The sequence below is a fragment of the Antechinus flavipes genome, chromosome 2, assembly GCF_016432865.1.
Source record: "Antechinus flavipes isolate AdamAnt ecotype Samford, QLD, Australia chromosome 2, AdamAnt_v2, whole genome shotgun sequence".
In the NCBI taxonomy this organism is placed as follows: domain Eukaryota; kingdom Metazoa; phylum Chordata; class Mammalia; order Dasyuromorphia; family Dasyuridae; genus Antechinus; species Antechinus flavipes.
Genome location: NC_067399.1, coordinates 228,664,095 through 228,680,855, shown reverse-complemented (window position 1 = coordinate 228,680,855; position 16,761 = coordinate 228,664,095). Strand labels below are relative to the sequence as shown.

The window sequence follows — 16,761 nt, the reverse complement described above, 5'->3', positions numbered from 1 at the left end:
CATAGGTCAGTTGGGTAGGAATATAAAAGGCATGGGGGGGGGAAGAACTAATGTTTAATTAGCTTGGAAAAACAGATTGGAGCCAGATCTTGAAAGGCTTTAAGTGTCAAATGGAGCAATTTGTACTTTCTTCCAGAGGATGGCCTCCTAATTAACTTCTCTAAATCTAGTTTCTCTATCTTCATGTGAATATGTTGCCATTGTTATATTGCTACTAGATAGGGATGTATCCAAATGTGCTGGTTTAGTGGATCCTCAGAATAGATGGTAGGCATATAAAAAAAAGAAAAGTTGGGGTTAGGATACACCTAGCTGAGCCAGGGTACCCTGAAATGTCCTCAGATGTCCCAGTGGGGATACAGCCCAGCTTCCAGATTAATCTTCACTAAACTCAGCTTGTGTCATGTTGCTCTGGGCTAAAAAAACCACTCCATGTATTTTTTCCCTCTACTATATTGAATATCCCCTCCACTGGAATCCTCTTCTGATGCTTTCTCATGGTACAAGGGTAACTTTGAGGTCTTGGAGCCTATGCCAGCAAAACAAATTTTGGCAGAGCCAGCAATGGATTGTGTTTCTTCTGTTGTCTGAGAATCAGTTTTGCTAAGTTTGAAGAAACTCGTCCACAGTCAATTGCCCACTGGGGCAGGACAGTCATCAACTAAAAGGGGTGTGTGTATGTGTGTGTAAGGGACTATGTTCTATTTTGGAGGGGAAACTGCTAACCCCAGAGAAAAGTATGGATTTTTTGATGCTTGAAATCTAAATTCCTCTGCCCTGGTTTTACACTCTCTATAATCTGGCCCCATCTTATCCACTCAACTGTTATTGCCCATTACTCTCCAACATACTTCCTCTGCTCTTATTTAGTGCCATGTTTTTCAACTAAACTGTGGGTTGGTAAACCTCCAGGGATGCCAGCGTGTGATTTTTCCCCCCTGGGAACTTCATCCCAGGTATACCCCATCACTTCTTCCTTGATCTACTTTTGCCTCAGTGACAAAAAATCTGCTTCATAGCCTTAGTTCATTTTAATTTGGGAAAGCTTGTTGTTTTGTTGTTATTGTTGTTTGTTTGATTTTTTAAATTAGGCAAGCAGAGTTAAGTGACTTGCCCAGGACCATATAGCTAGTACATTTCTGAGGATGGCTTTGAATTCAGGTTTTCCTGACTTCAAGGCTAGTGATCTTTCCACCATATCACCTAGCTGCCCCTAGGATAGGAGTTCTTCACCTTTTTTTGTGTGTAATAGATCTCTTGGGCAGTCTGATAAAGCCTATTGAACAAACACTTCTAAGAATAATGCTTTTAATTAACCAAAGGAAATTCTAAAGTTCAATTTGTAGTTAGTTTTATCCCATCCAAAGATTCCCTCTGCATACCATTCATCAAGAATTCCTGGTATGGAGACTCTTGGAGGATGGGCCACAGGAACCAGGAAGAATAAGGGAGACAAGGTGGTAGCATAGAATGTGAAGACAAAGGATGAATGAGAACTGGGCAAAATGGATAGAGATATAGAGCTGGAGTCAAGAAGAGTTGAATTTTAATCCCATTTTTGGACATAAAGAAGCTGAGTAATTCTCAATGAATCACTTCTCTGGTCTCAGTGTCCTCATCTAATACGAGAGAATTGAATTCGATGATGTCTAAGTCCTGTCCAACTCTTAAGTCTCTAAACTTATGATTCTATGATCTTAGAAATAGAAGCTTTGTGGGTCAGTGACAAATTCCCGTGAATTAGAGGTTGGAAAATATTGGTCTCTTGGAATGCTTTATGATCCCACAGACATTCTGGGTTCATTCTTCCCTATGTCTTTATAAATGGTGCTGTGCTAACCTAAAGAACCTTTCCTTCCTTCTTCTCCTTCCATTATTTCCTGTCTTTCATTTCTTTACATTTTCTATGTGCAGTTAGCCAAATAACCAACTGCCAAGCATTTATTAAGCACCTACTATGTACCAGGCATTGTTAAGCATGGGAATATAAAGCAAGAGCAAAAACAGTCCCTGCTGTTAAAGAACTCAATTATAATGGGTGAAGACATATACTCATATAAATACAAACAAGATAAACATAAAATGCAGTTATCCCTTCCACATGGGGGGGTAATTAGGGGTATGAGGAAAATGCGTATAAAATTTTTTGGCCCTTCTTCTGAATTATTATGATATTAAAAGAGAAAATATGTTAATATTATAGAATACTGCTCATACAATTTTAGCATTTCTGAGTTTCTTAACTTTTTTGTGTCATTTGCTGGATTTTTACATGTTACTTGTGATTTCTACAAAACTCTAAATTCCATTTAATTTCTTATGCTGACCCATGATTAGAGCAAAAGCAAGATGGGGAAAGTCACCATGTGGAAAAGATAGCTGTAGATGGAAGGTAACTTTAGAGAGAGTGGCACTAGTAACTGGGAAAACCAGAAAAGTCCTCTTGGAAGGAGTGGTACTTCAGTTACACTGCTGTGATAAGTCCTAAAATGCCAGAGAAATAGCCAAATTTGGAACTTATCATCTACATTACTTATCTCAGAGGTAGGGCTATATCTATATTTAATAGTAATTATTAACATGAAAGTTACCAGATAGTGCCTATATTTATATTTCTTTAAATCTTGCTCCAAATTATGTATATTTTCATTTTTAGTGATTAAAGATGAAGTTATGATTAATTTTATTTAGCAATTTTTTTTTTTTACAGAAAACATGATTGGATGGAAAAGTATACTATATTCCTTTCTCTCCTTCCTAACATCCTAGGAAAATTAGTTTATTTGTCATAGCAAACTGCACCCCTTTGGTTACCGAATTATAGAGATAGCACCTAACAGGAGATAGTCTTTGAAAGGTTACTCTTAAAGACTCAGATCTTGAAAATTATATTGTTACAGATTTTAGTGCGTACTTTTGGAAAACCTGATTGTTCATGTACTTAAGTCTATGTCCCCAGTGTTTTATTATCCAATTTAAATAAGAGTGAAGGTGGATCTGTATCTCAAAGAAATCATAAAGGAAGGAAAAGAACCCACATGTGCAAAAATCTTTGTATGAAAAAATGAGTAGATGCCTATCAGTTGGGGAATGGTTGAATAAGTTATGGTATATGAAGTAATGGAATATTATTGTTCCATAAAAATGATAAATAAACTGGATTTAGAAAGACCTGGAAAGATTTACATGAACCGATGCTGAGTGAAATAAGCAGAACCAGGAATACATTGTACACAATAATAGCATGATTGTGCGATGATCAACTATGAAAGACTTGGTTCTTCTCAGTGGTTCAGTAATCTAAGGCAATTCTAATAAACCTTATGATAGACAACATCATCTGCATCCAGAAACTGAACTATGGAGATTGAATATCAATCAACACATATGTACTATGTTCACTTTTTTTTTCCTCTAGTGTTTTTTCCCTTTTGTTCTGATTTTTTCTCTCCCAACATGATTCATGAAGAAATGTGTATTTAAAAAGTTAATATACATGTCTAACCAGAAAAAAATAATTAATTAAAAAAGAAATAAAAGTGTTATAAAAAAACCAGAATGGGTATTATTTAACATCACAGATTCAAAACTGGAAGGAGTCATCTAATCCAATATTCTTCCTCTCATTGGGGTGAGATAGCTTGCCTGAAGTCACACAAATCCAGGGCTCTTTTGATATACTATTCTTTATTTCTAGTCTGGAAAAGCAATATAGAGAATTTGAATATATCTTAGTGTTTGTATCTTCTGTGTGTGTGTATGTGTGTATATATATATGTGTGTGTATATATATATATATATATATAAATTTTTTTTTTTTGGTAATGAGATTGGGTTAGCTCTGGAAGGGTAGAAAGTAGCTTGACACTATCAACCAAGAAGTATCCTGCTAGCTCAGCCCTAGACCGGATCATAGTTTTGAAACTAAAAGATATCAAAACTAGTCCATCATTTTACATGGGACACTCAGCACCTGAGAGGTTAAAGGAATTGTTCAGAGTCTCTGAGCTAATAAGCATTTGAGACAGAGCTCAAACTCAGATTTTCCCATCTCCAGCCCTATACTCTTAAATCTTAGACCATTCTTTGGACTTTCACGGGCCATCTGTTCCCATGGGGTCAAGATGGGGAGAATCAAGGAATTATAACTGAAGCTTTCTCTTCTGTAGCTTCAAGGAACATATTTGGATGGTTATCTTTTATCAAGTTAACAACGTGGGTTTTCTAAATAACTGTTTGTTTAAAAGAAATAAAAAGTTTTTGAGTCCACTGGTAGTCAACATTATAATTTCAGTTGGGGGATAGCTATAGTTAAGGTTAGAAATTGCTGCAATTGAGATTGCAAAATGATTTTCATTAGTTCCAGCCTGCCAGCCCCAACCCCGACTTGTAACTTCCCTCTGGATGTGTACATGTCCCATACACATGTATGTGTATGACTATGAGTGTATTTGTATGCATGTATACCACAGATTTTATTAATCTCCTTTTCTCTTTAGGTAAATTTTATCCTTCTCCTTGAATCTTCTTGCTTTCACTTCTCTTTACACCATGGCTTCCCTTGCTCCTGCTTCTGACACATAACTGTTCAGTTTCTGATCCCAGTGCTTCCATCAGCCTTGGGGACCACACTGGCCGCTCTGGACATAGATGTCTCATTCTTGCTGCTCTCACCCAAAGCTTCATACCCCTCCCACTCTCATCAATGACCTTATCCTTGCTTTATTCCTTTCCCCTTTTCATTGATTCACTTTGCTATCCTTGGTAGCCCACTTAGCCACTTGGATTTACTGGAATGAATGCTGGATCTGAAATCAGAGGACTTGGTCTGGAATCAGATCTTGGTTTTGCCATGTACTAGAGTAGCTAGGAGGCTCAACAGATAGAGTGCTGGGTCTGGAGTCAGGAAGACTCAACCGTTCAAATCAGTTCAAATCTGACCTTAGACACTTAGCTATGTGACCTTGAGTTAAGTCACTTAACCATGTTTGCCTCAGTTTCCTCTTCTATAAAATGAACTGAGGAAGGAAATGTCAAATCCCTCCAGTATCTTTCTCAAGAAAATCCCAAAAGGGATCATGAAGAGTCAAAGGGGTGAGACCTAAGCATCTCACCTCAAGTTTTCTCCTTGATAAAATGAGGGATTTGAGATCTATTCTAATCTTGACTTTGGCACTTATTGCTTGTTAGACCTTACCCTAGTCATTTAACCTTTTTTGACCTTAATTTCCTCATCTGTAAAATGAGAGTATTAGATTACATGACTCTCAAGATCCCTTCCAGGTCTGAGATCTATGAACCTGTGAACCTAAATTCTGAGCCTCAGCTTTTGCATTTTACCTTTGTAAATTGGGAATTATAATAATCTCTCTTTTGCCTAAGAGGGTGAGGGACCAAGTAAGATGCTGGACAGGATGTACTTTGTAAACTGTGAAACCTCCATATAAATAGAAGGATGATTTTTCATGAGGCTGTCTTGTCTCCCTTTGTCTCTGTTTCTATCCTTTATTGGCTTGAATACATTAGAGAACAATTCCAGACAGCAGAGAGCTAAAGTGAATATAATCAAGTGCTAAAAATATGGGGTGTTGATAATAAGTGCTCCAAGCAGCCAGGGCAGTCCTAAACCATTCTTCCTCCATCACCCAGGGCAGCTGCCTGTTCTTGGCTGAGAGATGCCAAGTTAGACACCCCCTAGCCTTTCTCTGAGAGATGCCAAGTTAGAGACACTCCCTAACGTCTCCGAGTCTCACTGAACAAATCAATTCTGAGTAAAAGAACAACCCTTTTCTCACAGACTCAAAAATCACTAGAATTATGAACTGCCTTGGAGAGAAATTAGTTCCATGCTCCCCCACAACCCCCATCAATGGAGAAACTGCAGCACAGAGCAAAAAGAGAGAGATCTGTCCAAAGTCTTACAAATAATAAATGTTGAAGGGGAGGTTGAACTCAGGTCCTCAGATTCCAGTCAGGGCCCTTTCCACTCTGTTTTCCTATTATGGTGGAGCTGGGCCTGAATCTTGGCTCTGCCCCTTATGACCTGTGTGATTTTTGGTAAATGACTTGAGTCTCAATTTTGCCATCTGTAAAAATGCAGAAGTTGAATTTTATGGGCTCTGAGGTCCCTTCCATTCCTAAAGCTTCTACCCTTAGGAAAGTGTCATTTACAAAGAACATTGCTGGCCCCCTTAAACATCTTTGCTGTCGCCTCAGGTCCCTCGCAAACTTTGGAGGTCTGCAATCTGGAACTGGAGCTTTTCGCGGGAGGCCCATAGTCCTCCTAGTCAGGGCATGGGGCCAGTAGCAGAATTTAATCACCCCACGGCCAGCGTGCATGAAGTAGATTTTCCCTGGGATTATGTCACTCTCTCTTGCCTCCCCTCAGCCCATTTCTTTGCTCTGGGGAGCTGTGTTTCTGACACATGATGGAAGCTGTGAAATCTCACCCACCCCCACAAAGAGCTGAGCCATCTCTTCATGCATGGGAGAGCAGCAGGGTGTGAGCCCAGCCATCAGCATTCATGACAGCTCGGGCTACAGGCTACATGGCCAGAGGAGTGGCTGGCTAATCGGCTCTGCTGGAGGCAGCAGCCTGGGCCCGGGATCACAGAACCGCTCACTGCTTCTTCTTCTGGGACCTTTGGCCCAGAGTCCGGAGGGAATTAGGGGTCAGAGCCTTAAAACAGTAACGCTGGCTTCTGCCGCCATGTCCCGCTCCCAGAGGAGCCCCTTGGTAAGCAGTCGTGGCTCCGACAGGCAGGCAGGAAGCCTTGGGGGGAGATGCTGACCCAGCCCTGTTGCTGCGAAGGAAGGCGATCTGGGCGTATGTTTGAGGGTGAGGGGGGCACGAGGTGGGAGCCTTCAGCTGTGCCCCGGCCCATGCCAGCTGTGGATTTTCATGGAAAGAGATGGCCTATGTGGGCGGCCAGGGCTGGGGAGGCAGGAAGGAGGGGAGCAGCAGGTTGGAAGGGACTTTCCTTGGCAGAGTTGTCCTGGGCACTCTGCCCAGGCGTGGAGGCTCTGCTTTTAGTGTGTGTGTGTGTGTGTGTGTGCGTGCATGTGCATGTTTTCTTCAAGAACACAGAATCTCAGAACTGGAAAGGACCTTAGAGACCAACCCCCTCATTTTACAGATGAGGAATCTTATGCATGTAGTTTTCCCTTTCCTCAGCCCTCTCCTCAAAAAAAAAAAAATCCATAACTTGACACTGTTTGGAGTGGGGGACGGGGACCCAGGAAGATTTTACCCCAAAAATATGAATCTCAGAGGATCAGCTGGGGCTTTGGTGGTACCATATCCAGACAGAGCTTAAAAATCCAGGGCTTCCTTTCAGGGCCCCTATTCCCTCCCCTCACTTCCCAGGCGGGTTGTTTTCCATGGGAAAGAAACAAAAACAACCACCAAAATCCTAGCCTCTGACTATACATATTCTGTAGGTCAATAGTGTTGGAAAGCAGCTCAAATATTGAGTGTCTATAGCCTGGGAAAAGACTTTCCTGTTCCAAGTAATATTGTCAGAGGGATAGTAATGCTTTTACTTAGATCTCCTATGGAATGTGGTTACAGAGTTTCTCTACTTCTCTCAAAAACAGGCGCCTTAATCTATTTAAATATCACAGACTTCTTTGACAGCCTGGTGAATCCTATGGACTTCTAAACAGAATAGAGGTTTTAATGTATAAAATAAACGTATTACAAAGAAAACCAACTCTAGCGAAATAAATTACCAAAATCATTTTTAAGAAGTTAATGGACCCAAGAGTAAATAGCTTTGCATTTCAAGGCTGAGGGAATAGCAAGGCCCCATCAGGAATGCTATGCCCTTGGAGGCCCAGAACTAACTATGATCCCTGTTTCTATGGCCCTTTATGCTTACAAAACACAGAGTGGCAGTAGAGAGAGTTTTAGATTTGTAGTCAGGTGACCTGATGTAGAATTCCAGCTTTGACCCTTTACTGAGAAGATTGTCCTCAGCTCAGCTGAGCTATAAACAAGGACCACTGCTATATTTGAACTGATGAAAGGCTGTGATTTTTTTTTTTTTTTTTGCAAGGCAATCGGGGTTAAGTGCCTTGCCCAGGGTCACATAGCTAGTGAGTATTAAGTGTCTGAGGTCTGATTTGAACTCAGGTCCTCCTGACTTCAGGGCTAGTGTTCATTCTGCTGTGTCATTTAGCTGCTCGAAGCTGTAATCTTAACAGGTAAAATGACTGGTCAAGGCATTTAGACAAGCCTCTGTGGGCTTCAGTTTCTTTCTTTTATAAAACAAAAAGATTAAATTAAGATAGATCCTTAAGGTTCCTTCTTTATCTAAAATATTTCAGTTCTCAAACTTAACAGTCATAAGATATGAGATTTGGAATTAGAAGGAACTTTAGAAGTTCTCTTAGATTTGATTAGATTTGATCCCTTTAGTCCTAGAGTGTGAAACAAGGATCAATTAATTAATCAGTAAGTATTTATTAAACTCCTATCACGTGCCAAAGTGCTCATTTCTGATGGATACAAAAATAAAAAAAATATGGTTTTAATTTGCAAAGAATAATATTTAGTTCTAATAATAGGAAATCTTCCTAACAATTAGAGCTAATTCAAAGTAGACTGGATTACCTAAAGGGGCTATGGGTTTGGAGTTCTTCACAAAGAGCCTGCCTGACCACTTACTAGGGATGGTATAGTGGAAATTCCTTTTCAATGTGGGTGGGATTAGATGGCCACAGAGGTGCCTCATGACTTTTACAATTTCTGTGATTCTGTCAGCTAGTCCAGCTGCCTCATTTTATAGATGAGGAAACTAAGGCTTAGGAGGGTTATAGGAATTATGCCATTAGATTCAAATAATAGGTCTTCACCATTTTTCAAATGAAGAAAAATGCTTGAAAAAGTCATAAGATTATAGATTTAGAGCTCAAAGGTACCTTGGAAGTCACTTAGTTAAACCTCTTTTAGTAGATGAGGAAATGAAGGTAAACTAAGTCACCCAGAATCACATAACTATAAAGGGCTAGAATTCATGTCTTTTAACTCCAACTCTGGGGCTCTTTCCATTATTCCACATTTCACCTAAAAACATAAAGTATAGGGCACAGAAGTCCCCAAATGGTCAGTGACCTAGTGTGCTCATTGTCCTGATGGATGAGAGGATTATAGACTGAGAGTGGAACAGAACCTTAAAGACCATCTGGTTTAACCTCATTTTACAGAGGAAGTGAAGTAAGACCCAGGGACACTTAGCCCAAGTCATTCAAATAATAAGCATCTGAGTTGGAACTTGAACTGAGATCCTCCCACTTCAGAGCAAGCCCTTCCTCAGCCTGGTTGTTTTGTAGCATATACTCCTAATACTTTCCCAGAAAACATACTAGGAAACAGGTGACCCTATTTAGTGTTTTCTTGATAAAGATACTGGAGTGGTTTGCCATTTCCTTCTCCATTTCATTTTACAGATGAGAAAATTGAGGCAAATATGGTTAACTTGCTGAGGGTCACACAAGTAAGTATCTGATGTCAGATTTGAATTCAGGAAGAGGAGTCTTCCTGATTCTAGGCCAGACCCACTATCCACTGTGCCATCTCATTGCCCAGGATAAAGCCACTGGATCACTTAAATTCAGGAGTTCTGAGTTAAAGCAGGGCTGAGGTTGATCTGGTTTCAGCACTAAGGGCACCAATATGGGAAATCTCTGGGAGCAAAGTCCTATCAATCTGCCTAAGGAGGGGCAAGCTAGCCTAGGTGGGAAAAACAGAGCAAGTAAAAACTCTTATATTGATGCCCTGAGGTACCATTTGACACATATCAGAAATGACAAATGATGGAGGGGAAAGGGAATTACTAATGCATTTTTGGTGGACATTGAGAAGATGTTCCTAAATTGGGAAATGGCTGAATGATTGTGGCATATGATAGTGATGGAATTATAAGAAATGACAAGAGTGGAGATTTCAGGGGAAAAAAAACAAAAAAAGAATTCAAAGTCTAAATGAACTATTGAAAAGTGAAGTAAGAACTGGGAGATCATTGTGCATGGTAACAACAATATTGTAGATAATCAACTGTGAAAGACTTGGCTATTCTCATCAGTGCAATGATCCAAGACATATCTAAGAGTCTCATGGTCAAAAATGTTATTCATCTCCAGAGAGAGAACCGATGAACTCTGAATGCAAATTGAAATATAATTTTTTCTCTTTCTTTTCCTTCTTTCCTTCCTTCTCTCATTTTTTTCTTCTTTTTCCTTCCTCCTTTCTTTTTTTCCTTTCTTCTTCCTTTTCCTTCCTTCCTTCCTTCCTTCCTTCCTTCCTTCCTTCCTTCCTTCTTTCCTTCCTTCCTTCCTCCTTCCTTCCTTCCTTCCTTCCTTCCTTCCTTCCTTCCTTCCTTCCTTCCTTCCTTCCTTCTTTCCTTCCTTCTTCCCTCCCTTCTTTGTTTCTTGATATGGCTAATATGGAAATGTTCTACATTATTTCACATTGATAATTGATATCAATTTGCTTGCCTTTTCAGCAGGTGGGAGATTCAAATTCCCGTAAAGTGAAATGTAAAGGAGAATTTGGAGCTCAAAATTAAAAAAAAAAAAAAAGCCAAAAATAAATAAATAAAAGATGAAAAATATTTTGATAAAAAATAAACAACTTCCCCCACCCAAAACTTTTCAAACATTCTGTATTGCTCAATATTGTGTTTGGGCTCATGAGTAGCTGCTATACTTTCAGCCTGCATGACAAAGGCAAACCCAGTTTCAAAAACAAAACAAATAGAAAACCAAGAAATAATTGGGTTATTCTCAAGTCAAAGCTGTAACTAGCAATTTTTTGTAATTAGGCTCCACAAGTCATATCCAAAGTAAGTTCTATGAAATCCATTCTCAATTAACTTAAACTTAGCCTCAATCAATTTAAACCGGGACATTGGATGATCTTGATCAGTGGAGACCTTTGAACATGCTGAGATTGCTATTGTCTGCTACCTACTAGGCTACCTAGTAACTTCCTACTTTCAATAATTCTTTTTGCTAACAGGATACTAACTTATACACCTTTCCATTTTCTACCTCTAAATCTGGCACCTTGATACAAAGCCCACATTGCCTTGCCCTAGTTAAAATTCTGTCTCCCATTATCCATTGGATAACTACTGAAAGAATCCTGAAACATTTCTGATCTCTCAAAGTGGTAATATCAGTGATTCCCTGACAAACTCCAAAGTTCTACTCTTAAGGAACATGGTCTTTAATCTTAGTGATGAAGAGGGGGTGATTCAATTCAACAGTCATTTGTTGATGAACATATTGCATGATAGGAAAAGTAGGACTCGGGTTTGATTATGGTAGTTAATGACGTATCCTTGGCCAAGTGAGAAATACCTTAGTAAATGTCTTTCCTGATAGAATATAAGTTCCTTGAAGGGAAAGAGTTTCACTTCTGTGTTTGTCTCTCCAGTGCCTAGCATAATGCTTGATACATAGTAGATGCTTAATAAATACATGTTGATCAATTCTGGATTATTTCTGGAACTTTCTCCCTCCCTTTATCATTATTTCACAACTACACCATTCTGCAAAATGGCACAATTGGAAAAGTTCTACCTTTGGAGTTTGAATTCAAACTCTGGCTCTAATATTTACTTCATGTGTGAAGTCACTTCATTTCTTTGTTCCTCAGTTTCCCTTTCTGTAAAATGAAGGGGTTGGACTAAACAACCCATAAGGTTTCTTCGAGCTTCAAAATCAGTATTTATGATCCTTAATCCTCCAAACATGAATTTCTTTTCTGAGTTATCTCTGTGAAGGGTGAAGGATCATAGGGATTTGGAACTTGTAGAGACCTTGGAACAGAAATATTAAACACGTGATTCATGGGATGCCTCCCATAACACTCATGAGTGGACTTGCACCATATTAAAATGTAATCAGGAAATATTGAACAAAATAAATCAAAATATAATAAAACATAGATTATGTTGACATGTGGTTTTCTATGTCAATATGTAGCCTGCAGGAATCCTTATGTATGGTTTAGTGGCCCCTATTTCTACTCAAATTTGACAGCACTGCTTTAAAACATAAGATTCATCACATCATAGATTTAGTGGTAGAATGTACCTTACTAGTCACTTGGTTCAATATTCTAATTTTTAATGAAGAATCAGAAAGAAGAAGTTCAAAGACATAAACAAGGTTATACAGACTAGGACAAAATTGGAATTCCAACTCACTGCTCTGACTCCAAATCCATGTTCTTTCCACTCTGCTCAGATGACTTAAGTTAAGGGTTTCCTTTCTCCTTTACAGCTGAGCTGTACTGGTGCAATCTCAGCAGACTGGGGCTCTGTCTTTAAAGGCATCATTTCCCACCCTATCATTATTTTTATCTTATGATGTTTATGCCTGGAATGCTGGCAAAACCCCAAGCCACTCTCACAGGATGTCGGACTTACAACTGCCACCAGGCTTGGTCATGTGTGGGCCCAGCAGCCAGAGGTAAAGTCCTAATAAAGGCTTAAAGTTCCCCCTGATTGTCTCAGGTAATTAATAACCAATGCTGTCTTATAGACTTGACAATGACCCCTGAGATTTGGGTATTCAGAAGCTATAAAATGAAAGTGTTTAGATGGGATTCTCCACGATCAAGCCCCAGAAATCCTTGGAATTGAAAATGGTTTGTTGTTCATGAAGGGGAACCACATAGAACATGTAATGGAAAGAAGGATTTTGCACAGATCTAGGTAGTACATTGGTTGTTATGAGTTGGGAATCTAACTCTGAGTACTACCCCTTACTACAACTTGACAAGTCATCAACTTTCTCCAAATCTTGATTTCCTCATTCACAAAATGGGAATGATATCTTGAAGGGCTTTGGGGGAGTGTGGCACAATGGAAGGACCTGGCACAGTACTTGGCACATAAGTAGGTGCTTGTTTATTTGACTTGATGACTTGACTTGGGTTTGTGGACCGGATTTCTATTTATCACCTTTTTGTCTGATCTGGGACAAATCACTTCATTTCTTCACCTATAAAAATGTGGGTATTAGCCTAGGGGATATATAAAGTCTTTTCCAGCTTTAGATGTATGAGAATCTGAGAATAGCACTTTAAATAATGAAGTATTTTAAATAATAATAATAAAGATATCTGGGTGTGCAAAGTTATAATGACATGATCTAGAAGGCAAAGAAATGTGTCCCATAGTGTAATGGGAAGAGCTCTTGGCTCAGCTCTGTTACTAATCCCTTGTGAGAGTAGGCGCAAGTCACCATGTTTATGAACCTTCCTTATACTTCATCATAATATAATAACTACTCTCTTATATTGAGCTGTCCCCATTGTTGGATATGTGGAAAATACTTGGCAAATCTTAAGTGCTTTATAAATCAAACAGGAATTAATAAGATCATACATTTAGTGCTGCAAATGACATGTCAAAGGTCATATAGTTCAATTCCCTTTATTTTTTATCCCTGAGCATAGTGGAAAGAACATGGATTTGGAGTCAGAGCAGTGATTTGGAATTCCAATTTTGTCCTAGCCTGTATAACCTTGTTTATGTCTTTGAACTTCCTCTTTCTGATTCTTCATTAAAAATTAGAATATTGAACCAAGTGACTAATAAGGTACATTCTACCACTAAATCTATGATATAATGAGTCTTATGTTTTAAAGCAGTGCTGTCAACTTGAGTAGAAATAGGGGCCACTAAGGAAGGAAATTGAGGTTGAGAGGAGTTGGCTAGTCTGGAGTCCCATAGATAATAAGTGGCAGAGTCAGCATGCACACCTCCTACAAATTTAGTGCTTTTTTCTACTGCTCCTATCTGTCAACTGAAGGGGATGGAGAAGATTACATCCTAAGGATAAAGAGGGGTAAGAAATTCCTTTTATCTGCCTATGCTATCCACTTCATTTGTGAAGAAAGGAAGAAATGATAGAAAGGAGGAAAGACAAAAAGGAGAGAAAAAAAGAAGGAAAGAAGGAGAAATAGAAGAAATAAATAAAAAGGAAAGAAGATAAGAAAAGAAGGAAGAAAGAAGGAAAGGAAGAAAGAAAAAAGGAAAAAGGAGGGAAGAAAAAATCTAAATCAAGAAATAGTCCATAATAGATGTTTAAGAATTAGGAAATGACTGAACAAGTTGTGGCATATAACTATAATGAAATGTTATTTCACTGTAAGGTTGCCAATCTGAATACAAAGAAATACATGGAGATTTGCATGAAGTGATTGTGAATAAAGAAAGCAGAGCAGCCATGTGCACATTATATAAAAATTAATAGCCACAAAAATAAATAAAAGAGTAGACAGGAAAAAAGAGAACAGAAGGGATACAGGGAAACAAATAAAACTTTTTATGCTATCTAGTCAAAGTTAATGTATATAATACATTATTATAAATATTTATCACATATATACATATTTTAAAATAAAGAAAAGGAGAAGGCAGGACCAGGTGATTTCTAAGACCTTTGTGAGGACTAAGACCCTGCAACTGCCAGATTCTTCCAATATCTCTCCTCCTGTGTCCAGACTTGGGAGACTGGGCTAGATAATAGGCCAATGCTAATTTTCACTTATGAGATTCTTAAGGGACAAGAAGCATTGGGAAGAGGAGAGATAGCAGAGGACAGGGCTCCAAATGAATCTTGATCTCAACATCAAAAACAGTGTGAAAAGTTTCTTCCAAAGCAAAATTCCTATTGACCTGGGGTGAAGGGTTCAGTTCATTGGCTGGAGGCAGGTTGCCTACTTAATTCTAGCCTTAGCTACTTGATTGTAGAGTAAAGGTGAGAGGCAGGATGGGATCAGGACCAGGGCAGGGGAGACCTGTAGAGAAATTTGAGGAAGCTAGGGGTAATGTGGGGAAAGCAGTTATAGAGCCGGAAGAGCTAAGGAGCTTTGGACCATCATTCTCTTTGTGCCCCCCTCCTACTACAATTCTGCATCCCAATTAAGAGACGAGGTGCTGGTCATACCCTACAGCCAGCTCCTGAGAATTATTTCTGGGGGCAGATGGCAGAGCTGTAGCTCAGACTAATGATGGCCAAAGGGTTTGCACTGTTATGGTTCAGGGGCAGGAGGGACCATCTTCATCAAATCTCACTGCTTTGTTGTAGTTTCTGTGACACTGGAAATTAGAGCTCCTCTAGGATTTAAACAATAATCTTTTTAAGCTCCACTTTCTTCATCTGTAAAATGGGTATGAGAGTTGGAGGGACATGTGATAGGGAAAATGGTCTATCATCCTGATTCTATGGATGAGAGGAAAAGCAAAAACCTTATCAGAAAAATAACTCCCTGGGTATCTTAGATGCTGTAACTGTTCTGCTCTGTTTACTACTCTCCATCATTTCTCTGCCCTACCTTTCCCTCTCCCCTCCCTTCTCACCCCATCATTTGTCTGCTTAAGAGCTGTTCTGTGCATCTGTTTATTTAAATGCTCTCTGCTGTCACAGAATCAGGGATCTCCCAGTATGGTTAGAATGTAGACAGACACACCTCCTCCGCCCCTCTCCTGCCCTGAACTTGAATGTTTCCATCCCGGGACACCAGCAGCAGCCTTGCAGACAAAGCAGCCCATTGTGTTCCCTGTCCCCAGTTTCTCCCAATGGTCATAGGGAAGAAGGTCTCTTTTAGCAAATCTGACCCTCAAAGATTCTCCTTAATCCTAGGCCCCATCTTTGCCCAGAACTTACCTTTCATGGTCTTGTTGTTAATCAGGAGCCAGAGGTGGAAGATGATGAAAGAGACTCTTGGGGAGCTTCAGATGCTTCTTGGAATGACTTGAGAGGGGATAGCTTTGGGGGTCCAAGACAGGATGGCAGGTGGCTCCCTATAGGACCATACAAAGCATCTTAGGTGCCCTTCTCTACCCAAGAGCTATAGTGAGGAAGGGATTAGCTTTCTGAACTCATTCTTAGCCTCCTTAGGCTCCCTTCAAGGCCTGGGATTTGAGGGTTTTAGTTCATGCCCCAGGTTAGAATTGTACCCTGCGGTGACTCCTCCCCAGCTGGCATTTGCTGCCTAGGACCTGGAGCTGACACAGCTGTTCTCTCCCATCCCTTCCCACTCCCCCAACAGCAAGGAGTTACCCTCTTTCACACTAGACATCCAAACTCCAAGTGTGTGATCCAGGCTTCCCGTGCCTCCCTCTCCCTCTCCTCCCTCTCTCAGCCTCGTCACTTCTTGGGCCAGAGCCCAGATCAACTTCCTTGGTATTTTTGAAACTGCCGCGGCCAGGACTTCTTTGTGCGGCTGCTTCCTCCCTCTGAACCGTCCCCCTGTCCCCCCTGCTCCCCTCCCACCTTCTACAACACCCCTGAATCTCCCCTTCGGTAGCTCACACCCACCTTGCCCCCACTGGGAGAAAATGTTGGCAACTCCCTGGGGCGGGGCAGACTGGGATGCTTTCAGCTGACAGGCTCGGAGAAATCTGACACAAAACTCTTCTGCTTCCCCCAGCCCACTCTCTCTGGTCTCCTTACCCTCCCCTCCTCTCCAGCCCTCCTTCCATCCCCACTCCCTAGTAACTCTAATTGCTAGCAAATGTCGGGGCTCTGACTATGCTTAGAGGATTATAGAATCATAGGACCTCAGGGTTGGAAGGAGCTTCAAAGGTCATCTAATGCAGGGTTTGTCAGGAGGATGGAGTTTTCTTTAAGGAGGGAGTGGAACATTTCCTGAAGCTATCTGGCCAAGAGAGAACTGGAGGTCCCATTAAAGAGAGTTTGGCTTCCAAGAATAGGGAGGTGGTAGCCCCACTCTACTCC

General features: G+C 40.2%; 1 protein-coding gene across 2 annotated transcripts in view; it reads right to left on the bottom strand.

Annotated features, from left to right (window-relative positions):
- SCARA3 (scavenger receptor class A member 3) overlaps positions 1-16,181 on the bottom strand; it is a 57,503-nt gene extending 41,322 nt beyond the window's left edge. Inside the window, exons 1-2 of one of the 2 annotated variants that reach the window (XM_051976390.1) lie at positions 16,084-16,181; positions 15,688-15,824 (exon numbers count right to left, since the gene is read on the bottom strand). In XM_051976390.1, coding sequence (XP_051832350.1) covers positions 15,688-15,694 — 7 coding nt within the window. In that variant the 5' untranslated portion in view covers positions 15,695-15,824; positions 16,084-16,181. The other variant, XM_051976391.1, reaches the window with a different exon arrangement.
- Positions 16,182-16,761: the final 580 nt, after the last annotated feature.